General features: G+C 37.5%; 1 protein-coding gene across 1 annotated transcript; it reads right to left on the bottom strand.

Moving 5' to 3' along the window:
* Positions 1–14,541: 14,541 nt before the first annotated feature.
* Positions 14,542–15,978, bottom strand: foxd7 (forkhead box D7). The gene has a single exon (XM_084116501.1). The coding sequence runs from the start codon at positions 15,735–15,737 to the stop codon at positions 14,826–14,828; it is 912 nt and encodes a 303-aa protein (XP_083972627.1). The 5' UTR covers positions 15,738–15,978; the 3' UTR covers positions 14,542–14,825.
* Positions 15,979–16,356: the final 378 nt, after the last annotated feature.

Below are 16,356 nucleotides of genomic sequence, written 5' to 3'. Positions count from 1 at the left end.
ATTTCAACATGGTGCCCCCCCCCTCCCTCCTTCGCATCCACTCTTCTGTTCCAAATCTTTGACAGGAGCAGGTTTTATTTATTCACATTTTGCTCAGGGTGCAGGTTTTACAGTGCCTTTGGGTAATGTGGAGTTAATGTACAACTTTCTTTTTTTCCCCCCTCTTTTCTCTTTAAACCTTCCTTAAGTGACTAAACACCCAGGGTAATGACGTAGTGTTGTGAAAGTGAAAAACCATGCTGGAGTCGGAGACGTTGAAATGCTTCAGCATTCCCCGAAGAGTTAAAGTGAATATAGGGGAGAGAGTCGGACAAGGAGGAGACAAAATGGAAAAGAAGGTATTTAAAGAGAAGGAAATTGAGTTAGAATAAACCAAAAATAACTATAAAGAAATATTTAGGGCCTCTGGAAACTAGAGCTAGGCACTGATACGAAGAAAGTTCTCAATTTGATTTAAAGCACTTGATTCAATTCTGATTTCAGTTTGATTCCAGTTCATTATTGGTGTATTTAATTTACAATGAAAGAAATTCTCCTTCAGCTATTGCTGTAAACTGCAAACATTCTAACTTGGTACATAACAAAATTAAAATGATTTTAAAAAAAACAAATTATTTTACAGTTTACATTTACAGTTTAATATAAATTATTAAAATGATCCAAACAACTGTTACCACAACTTAAATAAATGCATGGTTGCAAGTTAAAAATTCTAATTTATTGTTTTAATTAAACCTTTTAAGTTGCAAACATTATGTTGTAGAGTTCTGTTGACATAATAATGTTGATCATTACATCAACTTAATATCATCTGTAATTTAAACTCAAATTTCTGCTTTAATTGGCTTTTTTCAAAATTATGTTGAAGTAACTTAATGAAATTGACTTGATAACTTCGGAAATTAGGCAGTGGATTTCTAGTTCCCAGCATGCTTTGCATAGGACTGGATAAGGAGAATAAATGTTGAAATTAATTGTTAATTTATTTGTTTTTAGTGAAGGGAAAGACCTTTTAGTGTTTAATGTTTGACATTTAAAAGAGTTTCTGTAATGTTGAAGTTTTTGTGGTTGTGCTGAAGAGTATGAAGGTAAACTAAATGCCAGTGATAAGTAATATCTTACTTAAATATACAAGTTAAATAAGTTATGTTAGTATGTGCTATGATAGCTGTTGATTTGAACTCAAATAGATAAGGTTAATTGGTTTCAGGGCTACAACTCTGGTAGTTGGAGTTATCAATTTAAAAAATAGTGTTTATGCTACAAATTATTAAGTTCCTCTAACTCAGTGTAGCTTGTTGGTTGAACGTAAATTCACTCAAAGTTGTCATAACTCAAAGAAATGTATGCAAAGTGTTGGGTTAATTTTTCTGTTGTTGAGCCAACACATATTTTTTAGTGCAAAGGGTATTTATGTAATAGATATAAAGTCTAAAGTTTAAAAGCTTTAAACTGCATTTTATCCCTTATGTTAAACTGGTATTTTACAATTATTTTTGAAAGATTATTTAAACTCATAAACAGTTTAGTTATTAATTAACGTTAATAAGTATATCAACACTCCATCCATCCATCATGTAGGCTAATATATTAAAATGTTCCATCACTGGAAATTACGAAGACTTGATGGTCATTCAATAACCACTCTCACTAATTCAGTTCATTCAGTGAAGGATTCTTCTTACTGATTCACACTGAACTGAACTCCTGAGTTCGTGAGTCTTTTTGAATGATTAATGAAAATGACCGGTACAAAAATGTACAGCACTGATATTCACTAAAAAGAACCGGTTCATAAGAGTCACTTGTTCGTGAATCAGACTACATGCTACTGTATAAGATAGATCTTGGAATTTTGAGAATCGAGATTATCGAAATTTTTATTTTTTTATCAGCCCAACTAGAAACATTGCCGTTGTTAACACTAAGAGTGTTCATGTTAAAGAACTGTTGAACAGGCTGAAGTTCATTTTATAAATTCTAAAGAATATGATCAAACAAGTTCAGTTTCCCTGCACTTTTCCCACCGTCTTCAACAGGACCCAGAAAATGTAATTAGTTTGGAGCTACCGCACACTTCATGTTCAACAGTTTAAATTCATTCATTTACACTTAATGTTGTAGGCTATATAACTCCCATATGTTCATGATCTCCTCAGAGACTTCACGGAAATATATCAAGATCAAATGCGCCAGCTGTGAAAGCCTCCTCAGTACGTATGAAACAGGAGATAACTATGTTAGACAAGGGTTACTTCCTTCCTCAGAGATCAATACAGTCTTGTTGCCCTCTGTTTAGTCCCAGCGCTTCCTTTCCTTAATTCTGTTTTTTCCTTGATATATAAAAGTGATTGGCTCTCTCGCTGCCAAAACTTGTCCTGCACGGCCGTAAAAAACAGCTTCCCCACAGCAGCTTTTTCAAATTTTAGGCCTGTGACACTCTGCCAAAAGCCACAAATTACCCCCCTCTAGCAACAGCGAATTAGGAACAATTTTCTGTTTGCTATAAAAAATGGGGAAAAGAAAGGCGAGGGTAAAATATAGCTTACACCAGAGACCACCAAGGCAGGCAGCGCAGAAATGAAGTGCATGCTCGCCCTGCTGACGGTTTGGGTGGCAGGGCGGCATTTGGCATTTCATGCACTTGCTGATGCTCATAGTAATCAATTCACTAAAACATGGTGTAATGTTTCAACTCAATGAGGTCACGCTTAGAGAGAGAAAAGCAAGCGTATTAATATCATGCCTCGATGGAGAACAGGCATTTTTAAAAATGAGGGATTGAAGCCGATTGTACCAGAGAAAAGATGTTTTACACCAAATCCTCTGCAGCTTCCTCTGAGCTTGGTCTATTGGATTAAGGATCAGAAGGGAATAAGCATAATTTTTTCTTCTGATACAATGTGTGAGGTTTGGCTAAGTGTCCACTATGAGTGCCAGCTCATGATTTTTCCCTTCCATAACTCATTCCAATGCCTTTTAAAAGTCCAGGTCCAAGTTCTTCTACGCCACTGCAGACGTTAAAGGGAGAAGAGCGGAAAACCAAACCAAAGGTCGAGGAATTGGTGAGGTTAAGAGCCAGTCTCCTGCTGCAGCTCACTGCTGGTGGTCCTCAAACCTCATGTTCCCATAGCAACACCAAGCGGCTGAGGGTGAAGGAGATCTCGAATAAACCACCTGACCGTAGGCAGCCTGACCATCACCACGTCAGCATAATCAAGCTTTGGGCCCATTGAAAAAACACGGCAACAGTAACCAGAGACTGCAACGCACATTAACCCAGTTCTGTAGCCTCTGACCCATTTGTTAATTATACTTCCTGTTCTCTTCCTGATTACATGACAGCAGATTTTCAGCTCATTCACAAAGAAATCAGCTAATTGTGCAACTCTGGTTGGAGGGGGTGGGGGGGGAAGCATCATGTGATGTTATTATGCTTTTGTTACATTTTTAGTTGAGAAACATTTCTCATTCAAGAAACGCCACATTGTTGTGTTGAACAGTGAGACTGTGACTTTTCAAAAATGATTAAAGGCCCCTTGTGGTGAAATTAAAGTTTTTAATGTTGTGTAGGCCTATATGTATTTGTGTTGTTTTTAATGTTTTAAAACCAATCATGTGCAAATTCATAAGTCAGCACCATTGCTGAGGGTTTTCTCCTTACAACTGCAGTGAAAAAAGACAAAAAAAAAAAAAAAAAAATGCGGTTTGAAATCGCTGGTGTTTCTTAAAGGCAGGGTAGGTAGGACTATATAAAAATAAAAGATCCAAATTTGTTAAAACTTTCTATATATATCAATACATAATTAAAATGTAAGTACTCTGAAAAAAAGAGTATAAAAATCAAGTGACTCTAGACCGTTTAATCTGTATTAAACACAGCTCATTATTTCGATTCGGGACGAATCAAAGGATTGGCTTAGGCGACTGTCACTCTCTCTCGCAACCATGGCAACCACCCTTTTGCCACGGGATCTGCCCACTTGCGCGCGCACGTTTGATTTGAGGAATTCGAGAGGCACGGAACCTAGGAATAGCAAAACAATGGCAGAGAAAGAGCAATCAAAATTCACATTACCAGCATGCAGTTAGTGAAGGCAAACAAGGCAAAAAAAGAAGACAGTACAAGAAAAGGTAATGAACAAAAAGTCTTTGGATAAACAAAGAAATAAAACGCGTGTCAATATCATCGTGGCTTTCCAGCGACCACCCCGTCCTCAGCCTCTACTTCCTCGGACCCTAGTTGCACGCCACGGCCTCTTGCACGACCTCCTCTGCTTCGCCCTAAAATTATTTTTATTTTACAAAAGGACATTTTACAAACCTACATTTTGCGCATGTGCTCCTGCATGCACTTTTCCAGTCACAACACAGCAATCAAAGGAGGACGCGCTGAAAACTGTAATGCTGTTCTCTTCCTTCATAACTCGTACTGAGAATGTTTGAGTTGCAGAGGAATTTGTGACTGTTTCAGCTGTTCAACCACATCAAAGTTTCGTAATTAGTAAGTCCGTGCTTTTTCTCTTTTTGTTCTTATGTGCTGAAGGGCTGCTGTGCCTTGGTGAAACGGTGTTTGTACGTACGTGAAGAGCTCTTTTCCAAAACGCCATAAACCTAAAAAGCTGCCTCAAAGAACCAGCAAAAGTAATGATTATGAATGTGTAAAATATTGCAATAAGACATTTTAATTGTTTATTAATTTCTGTGTCGGCTGCAAAGATGAAGTTGACGATATTTGACTCGCGATCTTCGCAGTAGGCTAGTGAACGCATGCACCGGAGAAATGCACATTTAGGCTACATAGTTTTATTTTGTTTTGGATGGTTTTGTTTAGAACCAGATTTCTGTAAATATATTCCACATTTTTTAGGCCTGTGAGGCGAGGCTACGGTTCGGTTCACGATGATATAATCTCCAGTTCAAGCACCTTATGTTGTGATTGATAGCCTATATTTACTTTATGTATTTAATCCAGGAATGAAAATATTAATGAATTAATGAAAAAAAAATATATTAAAATTAAGATACAATTAATACAAAACGAAATTCGTTTTAAAGAAAGGCTTTGTGCTTTCTGTTTTGAGGTCTCTGTTAAAGTTTGAAAGTCTTAGTGCAGCTTTCAGAGCGCTCGCGTCCATAATGGAGAACTGTCAAGTAATATTGTTTTTTCCTCATAAATGCAAACACGAAAAATAAAAGACAAAAACTTTTTTAAAAAGACAAACCATAAATTTAGAAAAAAAAAAAAAAAAAAGATGGATTTATAGCGTTTTGGGGGAAAAATGAAAGGATTTATACCGTTTTGAAAATGTTATTTTTTTTTTACTTTGAATTGATCATCAACAATATTGTTGTTTGATTTAATAATCACTGTTGCAAGAAGTGCCTAGTTAAGTTTTTTTTTTTTTTTTTTTTTTTTAAGTGGAAAAAGTAGGGGCTGCCACAGATTATGTTTAGTTAGCTCCTTTATTGTTTTTTTCTATAGCCTAGAATAATATAGGTCAAATGCAGCAAGTCAAAAGACCAACTGGACCTTCTTTGCCAGTTTGCTCACATTTCTTTGAAGGATGGCAAAAATATCGCCTGAATATCGATATCTAGATATTGGAAAAAAATATCGAGATATTCATTTTTGTCAATATCTCCCACCCCTACATGCAGAACACCATATATGTTATGAATCTTACACGAAATTCATCTTCATCACAATATAACTGATGGTAATGTAAAAAAGTGTATCAATGCAACCTGTTTTTAGCTTATATAACTAGCTCGTTAGCGAATCAAAAAATATATATTTTAAATTTACCAATATCAATATGCAAGCTTGATAGTGAGTACTAAAATACATCTTATTTGTTTATATTCATAAGCAATTAGCGTTAGATTTTTTTATTTCATGTGATTCTGACATGATGTCACTACATGCACTGTGCTCCTTCCTCTCTGCTTGTCTCAGGTAAATAATGCGTCTTCAGCTCAGCGGTTGGAGTCGCGCGTTCATGTGTTTTGGGGGCGTGGCTTTGGAAGGAGCCCAGAAGGGAGGGGGTGGAGTGAATGGAAATAATGAACTGTCTTTAAAACAGTCGTGAGAGGTCTACAGACACTCGATTTTTATACTTTCTTTTTCAGAGTACTTACATTTTAATTATGTATTGATATGTACATAAAGTTTAAACAAATTTGAAAAAGAAGTTTTTTAGACCATTCCTACCTACCCTGCCTTTAAGTCACAAACTACCTTAACCAATCACGTCACGAGGGGGCGGGCTTTAGCATATCGTCTCAAGAGAAGCCAGGTTATCCTTGTACATTTTTCTGTTGATATGAAAAATCGGGTATATTTAGCAATATAGCGGATGAATTATGTATATGATGATGTATATTACGATGTTTTGATGAACTATATGTCTTTCTCCACTGACGTTCTTAGTTGTTCTAAGCGTTTCTAAGGATGCTGATTTTAAGAAAGCAGCTGTCTGACTCTGAGATGGCGAACGGGAACATGATTTGTTTAACATTAGCAACACATTATTAGCTGTTTGATAGTCAAGCCAAAGGCTAATAATAATTACCGTTATGTTTCTGACGTTGAAGAGAGAGATACATAACATGCATTACCATGCTGATACATGACTTGTGGACAAGCCTGTATAAGTGAATGGAGGTGGGGCCCATTTGCATATTTATGGTTCCTCCTATACTAAATTAAGCAAGTAGAGTTACATTCAAGGCATGAATAATTCTTTTTTCACAGGAAAAAAACTTAAATATGTCATTTTGGTGATCAAAATGAGAGTTTTAAGGGCAAAAATTATTGACTATAGTGGGACTTCAACACCTGCTCATTCTATATTATACTCTACTCTAGCATTCTATATTAGATTTAGCATTTAGAATAGTAGTGAAGTCAGCAAAACTACAAATCAACCCTCTCATAAAATAAAAGTATATAAATTGTTTAGTGACCAAAAAACATTCACAATGGAATACAAGCTTAACACTTAATAAATGCTTCATGTGCAGTAAGGTTATATTGTATCTTTTCATTACATTTTTATCACATGACCTCTTATTTTGTTACTTTGGAACAATTACTTAGAAATTGTTCACCTTGAGAAAACTTAACATTTGAAATTTAGCTTTGGCCAGTCCATACTACTATTGACACTAACATTACCATTTAGAAATAGTGTGAATATGCTGTGCTATTATGGATTCTGCGGTAATCCGATTGTTCCGAATAAAGTTAGGACATTTTACTTCAAATGTAACTTTTTTTAATCGGTGTGTATACTACAATTTGAGATGGCCTGTCAGTGGTCTGTATGATTTTGTCCACATATATGTGTTTGTCCATTTGTATGTATGTGTATGGAACTTTTTTTAATAGTATGTTGTATAACTTACATTTTAAAAAGTGACTACATTTTTTTTTAAACAGTACCGCAATATTTATTTATGCTTCATAACACTTAAAAATTTGAGCACACTTCATTGTGCACAGCTTACTATATATTGCAAGAAAGAAGTCTACAGTGTGCTTAGTATGCTCTTTTAGAGCCACAGGTTTCTTGACCCAGTATGCACTAAGCATGAGCATCAGGTCTCCATGTGCATGAAAGCAGCAGGGTGCCTCAGAGGTTAGCAGACAACCATACACCACTTCTTAACATGAACACATTAAGCAGTCCTAATTAAATTTCTCATTTTCGTTCCCTAAGGGCCATTTGCACTTCCTTTTTTCTCTCTCCATCTTTCCCATTGCCGTTCATTCATCTGCTCTGCCCATTGGTGGAGGAGCATGGCTGAGGTGTTAGCTCATTCCCCTTCTGGGTGGCTTTCCTGCAGTATTTCACTGTCATCTACTGGCAAATTGATTTTGGCAAAGAAACCAGCTGGGGTGGGAATGGGGAGGGGGCATGCGCATGCACACATTTCCCACATACATACGCATTGAAACACACTGGCATACATGTGCACGCAAATGCATGTGCACTGCTTGGTCACCCCTCAAATAAGTTTGGCTCAACAGTGAGCAGAGGCCCTTTGGTTCTGGAAAAAGGATACAAGCCCACTGACGAAAGGCGAAGGGTGGAGGTGTGGGGGGATTTATAACTCAATTCAGAGCAAATGGAGAGGCAGAGCGGCACAAGTTTTGCCAGGAAAAGCACATGTGTGTGTGGTGCTCATGAAAGTGTGTGTGAGCGGAACTGGTCATTTGTGTGACATCAATGGCTCATCACACAGCATCTTCTTAGTCTTCCCTGTTATTAAGGATGTGCTCTGATCACTCTGTCCTAGTCTCTTGTAGTAGATCATTATTGTTCCTTTAAAGGGCAATTATGTTGCCGTGTCAGATTATAAAAAGACTGTTTACACCTGGTATTAACATCCATCTCTGGTGAGCCGATCACAAGTGGACAGCTGAGACAGATTGCTGTTTACACTGGGTGTTTTCATGCATCTCAAATGTGTCTCCTGTGAGCACTTGTGATCAGATTTCATTGAGGGGAGGGTCTCGGACATTTTACTTAACATGTCAGTGTGTTGCTTCTAGTTAATAAAGCGCCAAAAGTCAACACTTTGTAGCTTTTTATTTTATTGTTTCAGTCTGAATGCTTTTAGTCGAGCACCTGAATTTGTATTGTAATGTCAATGGATCAAAAGAGAGTGTGTCCTGTGCTTGAATAAGGATCTTGTAAAATTTGAGATCTAGTTTCAGCAACAACAACAAAAATCCTTCATTGTAAAACCAGTCTCAAATCTGATTATCTGATCACTGTTCCTCACTGGTGGAATGACCTGCGTAATTCCAGCAGACTTTAGCCATTTTCAAGAAGCAGCTAAAGATCACATGTCTTTCGTGAACACTTGACCCATTAACACAAACACACTACCTTTAACTTTTTGAAAAGAAATCCTTGCTGCGTGCACTGCGCTAAACTAAATGAGAATTGTCTCAGCACTTATTCTATTTATTGTTGCCCTTTTGTTGAATAAATTGCTTTGATTGTTTTTCGATTTGAGCTGTCTTATTTCCGGAGATATAGTTTTTTATAATAATAAAGAAGCAAATAACCAAACCATACAGCTCCAAGAATCATATTGGATTATAAACTTTAATTTTAAACTAAACAATACAAGGTGTTATTAAGTAGGCTTATGAACTACATCCCATGAAGCATTGCAGTATTTTATAACATGCTTCATGGGAGTGGGTGGTCTGCAGCATAGATATGTATACGTAGATGCCATCACATTCGACTGCTCCAGACACGTCAGCAGCCGCCATGTTGGAACGGCCAGCATGTCACTCACAGTAAGTGACTACACACAGTAAGTGGCAACACTGGTCTATAGAGCGGATGAATGTGCCATTTATACATATCTATGGACTCCATCACGTCATTCGCAGTGCTTCATGGGAGTGGGTGGAGCTAAAGAGATATTTTGGCATGTTTTGCTCATTTCTACTCTCTGATTGGTGGAATTTTCTGTACAGCATCATGGGTAATGTAGTTTTTGACCACAAATTCCACTGTTAACGCTTTCCCCGGCATTGACAGAAATTTCCATCATTTATGAGACAATGCTTCTCTGCCAATGATGGAAATTTCCATAAATTATGAGACGCTTCCCGCCATTGACAGAATTTTCCAGCTTTCCGTGTTTTCACTGTTATAGGTATCTACGGTATCTTCTAAAACAGTACTGAAACTCCTGATGAAAACACAGGCGAAGAAGAAGCAAAAACAAAAACGATATCATAATGTCAGCGGATTTATATACAATAATGCGATCATCTACATTAAACAGCATATAAATCAAAACTGCCTAATGTTACTGAATGAAATGTCAACCCAGGACAAACAATAGGACTGTGCAAGTTTTGGGGGTGTTGATGGTTGATGAAGGCTTCAGCAGAAGCAAATGCTATCAATTAACCTTGTAGCTCACTGTCTGCCTTTAAAGGTTTAGAAGTTATAGTTAAAAATCAATTTCCCTTTGGAGAAAATGAATGGATATTTTACTTCTGGAACCTGACTGTTGCACTCATATTGTCTGATGGATCTTGCTGTGGGATTATGGGTTGTGAGGGAATTGAAGAAAAAAAAAATCACATTTTTACAGAAGCATATACTCATTATTTTTTACGTAAGAGTGGGTTGATATATATGTTTTTCGACATATATACAATCCATTTTCTTGAATGTGCAAGGCTTCCGGAGTCATCCAGTTTAGCTGAACAAAAACAGCCGATTATGCTGACTGAATGTCAAAATTATTTTACCGTTTACTACACATTGTTATTCTTAGTTATTTAGGCTACCTATAGCAGAGCATGAACCTGAAGTCTCACACGTCCACAGAAAATAGCTTAGTGCCTAGTTCCATGTTGCAAAATAATCATTGTTTAAAGTCCCCCTGTGGTGAAAATCAAGCTTTTGATGTTGTTTATATGCCTAAGTAGTGTTTTAAATGTGCTTTAAGACAAATCATGTGCAAATTCAACACCACTGAGCATTTTCTCCTTAAAACTCTCTCAAAAACACGGTTTAAAATCGCTGGTGTTTCTTACGTCACAAACTACCTTGTAACCAATCAGGTCAACGTGTGATCGTCCACGAGTGGATCTCTGAGCTGGTGTGGGTGAGTGGAGGCGGGGCTAATTTGCATATTCATAGAACCGTGAATACTAAATGAGGTAAAGGTATAGTTACATACATTCACTCTATTTTCAAGTAAAAAACGTTTAAATATGCAATTTTGGTGATCAAAGATGAGTTTTAAGGGATGAAATTATTGACTACAGGGGTAGTGAGTATAGAAGTGACCTCATCCCTTAAATCACTTTATTACCTTTGCAGCTCAAACACAACAAAATAGGCCTACACCTCAGGGAAATGATGAGGGAACAGAATTTTCCTCTTCTGGAAGCTGCTTGGTTGGAAGGAGTAGGATATCCCACAGAGCACCGCTGCAGCTCTGCGTCTTTGTTTTGCGTGATTGGAGAAGAGAGGAGACTTGCACGAGCTGGTACAGGCTTTGAGGAATGATTTTAACCATCCTGTTTAACTTGGCATGAGGAAACAGAGGAAAGCGCCTCTCGGGTCAGGTACAATCAGACCTTTAAACCGAACCTGCTCGTTCTTTCCCTTGTAAAAGCAAACCGTATCGGGGGGTAAAATATGAATTATAATACATCATCGCTAATAAGCTCGGGACTCATGCGAGCGATCGCGCTGGCAGCACTGCTGGAGGGTGTCACATAAATAGCAATTCATCACAATCACAATATTATTAACATGCTTAATGTGACACTGATGGAGCGTGAAGTGGAGTTTTCACAGATGACGTATTCAATTTCAGACCACAAATGTAGGGCTTATTATGATTTCTGTCTTCTTACATGAAATGCCTTTATTTTGTTTAAAGTTACGGGTCTTAGACGACTGTTTGACTGGGGAAAATATAATTTCGCAGATTGTTTTTGAGAAAAACAAACTGACAGACGGGAAAGACGATAGTCCTTAAGCAAGACGTGGGAGCTGGGTCACACATTTGCTGTGATGGTCATTGTAGAAATAAATATTTGTCTCTATATCTCTGCTGGGACGCGGCTAAATAAAGGCAGTTATTCAAAGCCAACAACAGTGGAATCTTTCTGTGGGCGATCTAAAGACAGCTGTACACATTTAAACTGGTGAATTTTCTTGTGCTCACAAACTCACAAAGACACACTCTTTTGTTTCCTTTATTTTTTCAGGTGCAGGGAATTCAATCGCAGGTTGGCCTTATAACTTTGGTTTTGGCTCTAAACGCTTGTTTTCTCTCTCTCTCTCAAAGATGAATCCAGTGCATTTAGTTACCATGCTCTTTGTCCAAACATTTAAATTAAAAGAGAAAGGCTGGAAGATGTCAAACACCAAACCACAGTTCAATGCCCTAAACATATAGCCTGTATTATCATGTCAGGAAATTAACGGGAAGGTATTTTTACTGACTCAACATTCCATAAAGGAACACTGAGTTATAGTGCAATATAAAACACAGACACAAATGAATCATTTCTGTCCAGCTGATATAACAGACATCTGACGTTTTATTCACATAAAAATAAAATACTGCTTTAAATCTGACCGTTCTGACGGGACCATGAAGCATTAGATCCCCAGTGGCATTGGGACGGTCAGGATTAAAGCACGTGATTCCACGAGTTGAGATGAATTCCACCCATCATGGCAGGACGGCACACCAAATCACAAGCTTGCATTACATTCATTTAGTGAAACAGCACACACACACTCAATTTATAAACACTGAAGGACGCTAAATGTAGCCATGCGTGCCCCTCTCTCTCTCCTGGTGTTTTGCTGTAACTTAGCTACCGTTTTTGTGTTTTATTTACAATGTATTTTAAAAATTCCAAGACATGAGCACCGTTTGTCAGTATGATAAAATATTGGCGATTAAAGTTCGACTTTCTAACTAAAAAAATATTTTAATTTCACTTTGAATTCACCATTCTGCAACATAAAAAACATAAAGCTACTTTATAAATAGACCATTTTAATTTGAGGAAAAGTTTAACTTTTTTTTTTTTACTCATTATTAGGTGCCATTTCATAACGTTATAATAATAATAATAATAGGCTAGTAGTGGTAGGAGTTAATATCAATTCATTATAATGCATAAAACAATTAAAACTTAGCGAGATGTGAAGCGTCTATATAAATAAATATTCATATATTTAGATAAACACATAGGCCTACAGTATTCGTTTTAACTCTTTTCCCCCAAAGACACTGACCACATTTATTGTCTTCAGCTGGAAGTACCATGTGCTTCTTTTCTTTACATCGCCACAAAACTGTGTAAAGGCCATTTGACATATAGCCTGTCTATAGGCTACAGATTAAAAAGCGCATTACTACACTCTTAATAATAAAGGTTCCAAATGGGTGTTTATAGCATCCAAAGCATTCATGGAACCGTCAATGCCAATAAAGAACCTTTTTTTTTTTTTTTAAAGCATTCATGGAAACGTCAATGTCAATAAAGAAGCTTTTTATTTTTTAATTTATATTTTTTATAGAGTGCACATAAAAAAAAAATCTGTGCAAAAAAAACTTTTCGTTATTCTGGTCTATTGTTTCCATGTAGAAATATAACTTCTTAATCATTTTATGAATTTGGTGACAAAATGATTTGATCATTATGAAATCATACAAAAAACAAAACAAACAAAAAAAAATCTGTTAAATATTTTCAAGAAATAAAAGATACCAAATGCCTCCTTTTGACTATTCAGGACTAATAATGGACTCCAAAGGGGGATCAAAGTGAAGACATGTGGTCATGTGATTATATTGGCTGAATATTTGAAATCGACAATTGAAAACTAACAGGGTCAAATGATTTTTCAGACTAACAGAATATATACCTGAGCATGCGCACATGCAGCTGTCAAGACTCTGCTGAGCGTTTGGAGATGATAATTTACAGTGTGTGTTCATATGGAAATCTGCTCATGCTCAGGCGAGTATTCTGTGTATTTGTAAAGCGCATTTGAGACTGATCTGGTTGATTATTTCCGTTTAACAAGCTTAAACAAATAAACCGACACGAGAGGACACGTGTTAAACTTCTTTAGATTATTTATGATGGAGATAGGCTATAAATGAACATTCATTTAGTATGCAGTATCTGTGGTCGGTCAGAAATGTCAAAATTTCCCCCTGTAGATGATTTTCAGAGAAATTTTACGTCTATGAGGTCATCGTTTTAACCATAGAAAACAGCATGCCATCCATTTATTTCAAACGCTAAATTAAATCAGTTCATTGAAATAGATTCTAAATATAAATAATTATGGATGTTACAAAATTAAATACAGGAGGTGTTATATAATGCAAAATATACCATAGCAAAAACCCTCTAATAAATAATACAAACCCAAATTAATTTTAACATCTTCACTTTTCCCTTTTAAATAATTCCTATTATTCACTTTTGATAATTATGTTGTTATATATTTAAGGCCTGATTATCATTTTTATGTATCGAAACTGAAAGGAAAGCACTAAGGGCACTTTACCCTCAAATTTTTAAATAAGTGGGGCATTGTCACTTTCTAAGCCCTGGTTTTATTTCTGACAAACAATGCGTGTTTAAATTTATGCCTATGCGTCTCAGAATTAATATAACAGATTGCCTATTTTATGAATGATAATTCATATTACTGAGAATGAGATTATTCATAATAAAAATTCAAAACGTTATCAATCGATTTCTTACCTGATCTTACCTTTTTTGGGGGGTGGTTGCTTATTTAATTGTTTGACCCTGCGTCTGCAAAATAGTGAAAAATGGCCCTGCAGGATTTACAGCATAAATTTGGCAAGTAAATCACAATTTCTTTTAATCAGGAGGGAAAAAAAAGACACATATGACGTTTTCTTGTTGGAGCTTATAAAAAAGAAACATTGTCCTTGGCAAATTTAATAAATAAAGAATCACGACGTTTATTGTGCATTTAAAAATGTCAGTTTTATTTCCGTCAAAGCGCGAAAAGGAAATTCGTCATTTAAATAGGCTAGTTGAATCATTCGATATTTAATCATTCCAACAAAATAACATGCATCAATAATCATTTTCAGCATGTAGCAGAAATACATTCACTGAATGGTTTCCTGACAGAAAATAAACTCAAAAGTTCGTTAAAATGTTCGCAAACATTCGACGCGATGCTCTGGATAAATGAAGTTATTCCTGAGAAAAAAAAATAGGCCTACATTTTCGTGTCCAAATATGCGCTGAATTAGTCATTGACACTAGCCAGGTGTCTGTGTTTAGTGGACAAATCCACGTGGCTGTGAACATTTTGTAGCTTCTGGTACTCGTACTGAAAATTGAGGACCCGAGGGAAGCCCACTGGATTAAACAGTGCTGAAGACGGGGGCAATGCGCAGGCGAGGCCAGGGGAGACAGGCTCGATGGCCACTGTTTGGGACTGCGGGAAAGACTTGGCTGCGACAGAGTTCCTCGAGAAAAGCGTGGATAGAGCCGGTAAAATGCCGCCAACAGGTGGAACCCCGATGGGTTGATGGAAGCCAAACGGGTAGATATCCAGACCCGGTACTAAGTGCGTGCAGGACGCGCTGAGCCCATACGCGCCGTAGCTGAGGTTCGGGAAAGCGCTCGGCTGCAGCGCTTGATCTCTGAACACCCCAAATTTGAAGTGCTGCCGTTTAAACCGCTTCCTCCTCCTCAGGAAACTTCCGTTCTCAAACATATCCGATGAATTGGGATCCAGAGTCCAGTAATTCCCTTTCCCGGGATTACCCGGCTCGCGTGGCATTTTCACGAAGCAGTCGTTTAGGGAGAGATTGTGTCGGATGGAGTTCTGCCAGGCTGGGAACTTCTCTCGGTAGTACACGAACCGGTGGCTGATGAAGTCGCATATCTCGCTGAGGGTGAGACGCTTCTTTGGGCTCTGGAGGATCGCCATGGTGATCAAAGCGATGTAGGAATAGGGCGGTTTCACCGAAGGGCTTTTGCTCGAACTTGAGGGACATATGGAAGAGGAGACGTGGTCCTTATCCCCCTTGTTATGCACCTGGTCGGATGCAGAAAGAGAGGAGGTCGAAAGATGTTCGTCTCCAGACTCCTTGCCACCTTCTCCAACCACGTCGACAAAGAGGTCATCCATTAAATCAGTGTCCAGGGTCATAATCCACAAGCTGGAGACGCGAGACTGGTTCTAAACAAACAGATGCCACGCGCGACTCTTAAACTCTCTCTCTCACTCGGAAAGGTCTGTTCCTGGTTCCTCAGATCACTCTGGAAGATGGATTATAAAAAGACGAGCACACTAACAACTCAAGATTGAATCCGGCCACACAGGAATCTTCAATATTCGAGCGCAGGAGGTCTGGAGAGCTGCGCACACATGCAATGTCCATCGTCCACTCCAACGCAACTGGATTCCTGCAGCTGTTCGGGAATCAGATGACGATGATGTCATGACGAAGTTCTCAGGAAGAAGCTCCACTCCAATGAAAACAGAGCAACTCTACCAGGTTCTGCCCGCAGAAAGAACCATGATTGATATCATGTCACTGAAGGGCATTATGATGCATGACCTCTGTATAAAAAAGACAGACTCCTCTGCCCCTTTGATTGCTCGACATTAAATATCTTTTTTTTTTTCACTAACAGAAACTATAGCCTATAGGAATTAGAAATAAATTACCACAATTCACCAACACAAAAAGATTATAGTCTAGCCTGGTTATTTATCTCTTCACATAGCTTTTACGTAAATCGAATGAGTTTAATGAAAAATGCCG

Source organism: Abramis brama (assembly GCF_963993115.1).
Source record: "Abramis brama genome assembly, chromosome: 1".
NCBI classification, from domain to species: Eukaryota; Metazoa; Chordata; class Actinopteri; order Cypriniformes; family Leuciscidae; genus Abramis; species Abramis brama.
The sequence above is the reverse complement of the archived record's forward strand: the minus strand, read 5'-3'. Positions and strand labels throughout refer to the sequence as shown.

Excerpts from the sequence above, each read along its gene's own strand:
- foxd7 (XM_084116501.1), bottom strand. The coding sequence starts at position 15,737 with ATGACCCTGGACACTGATTTAATGGATGACCTCTTTGTCGACGTGGTT.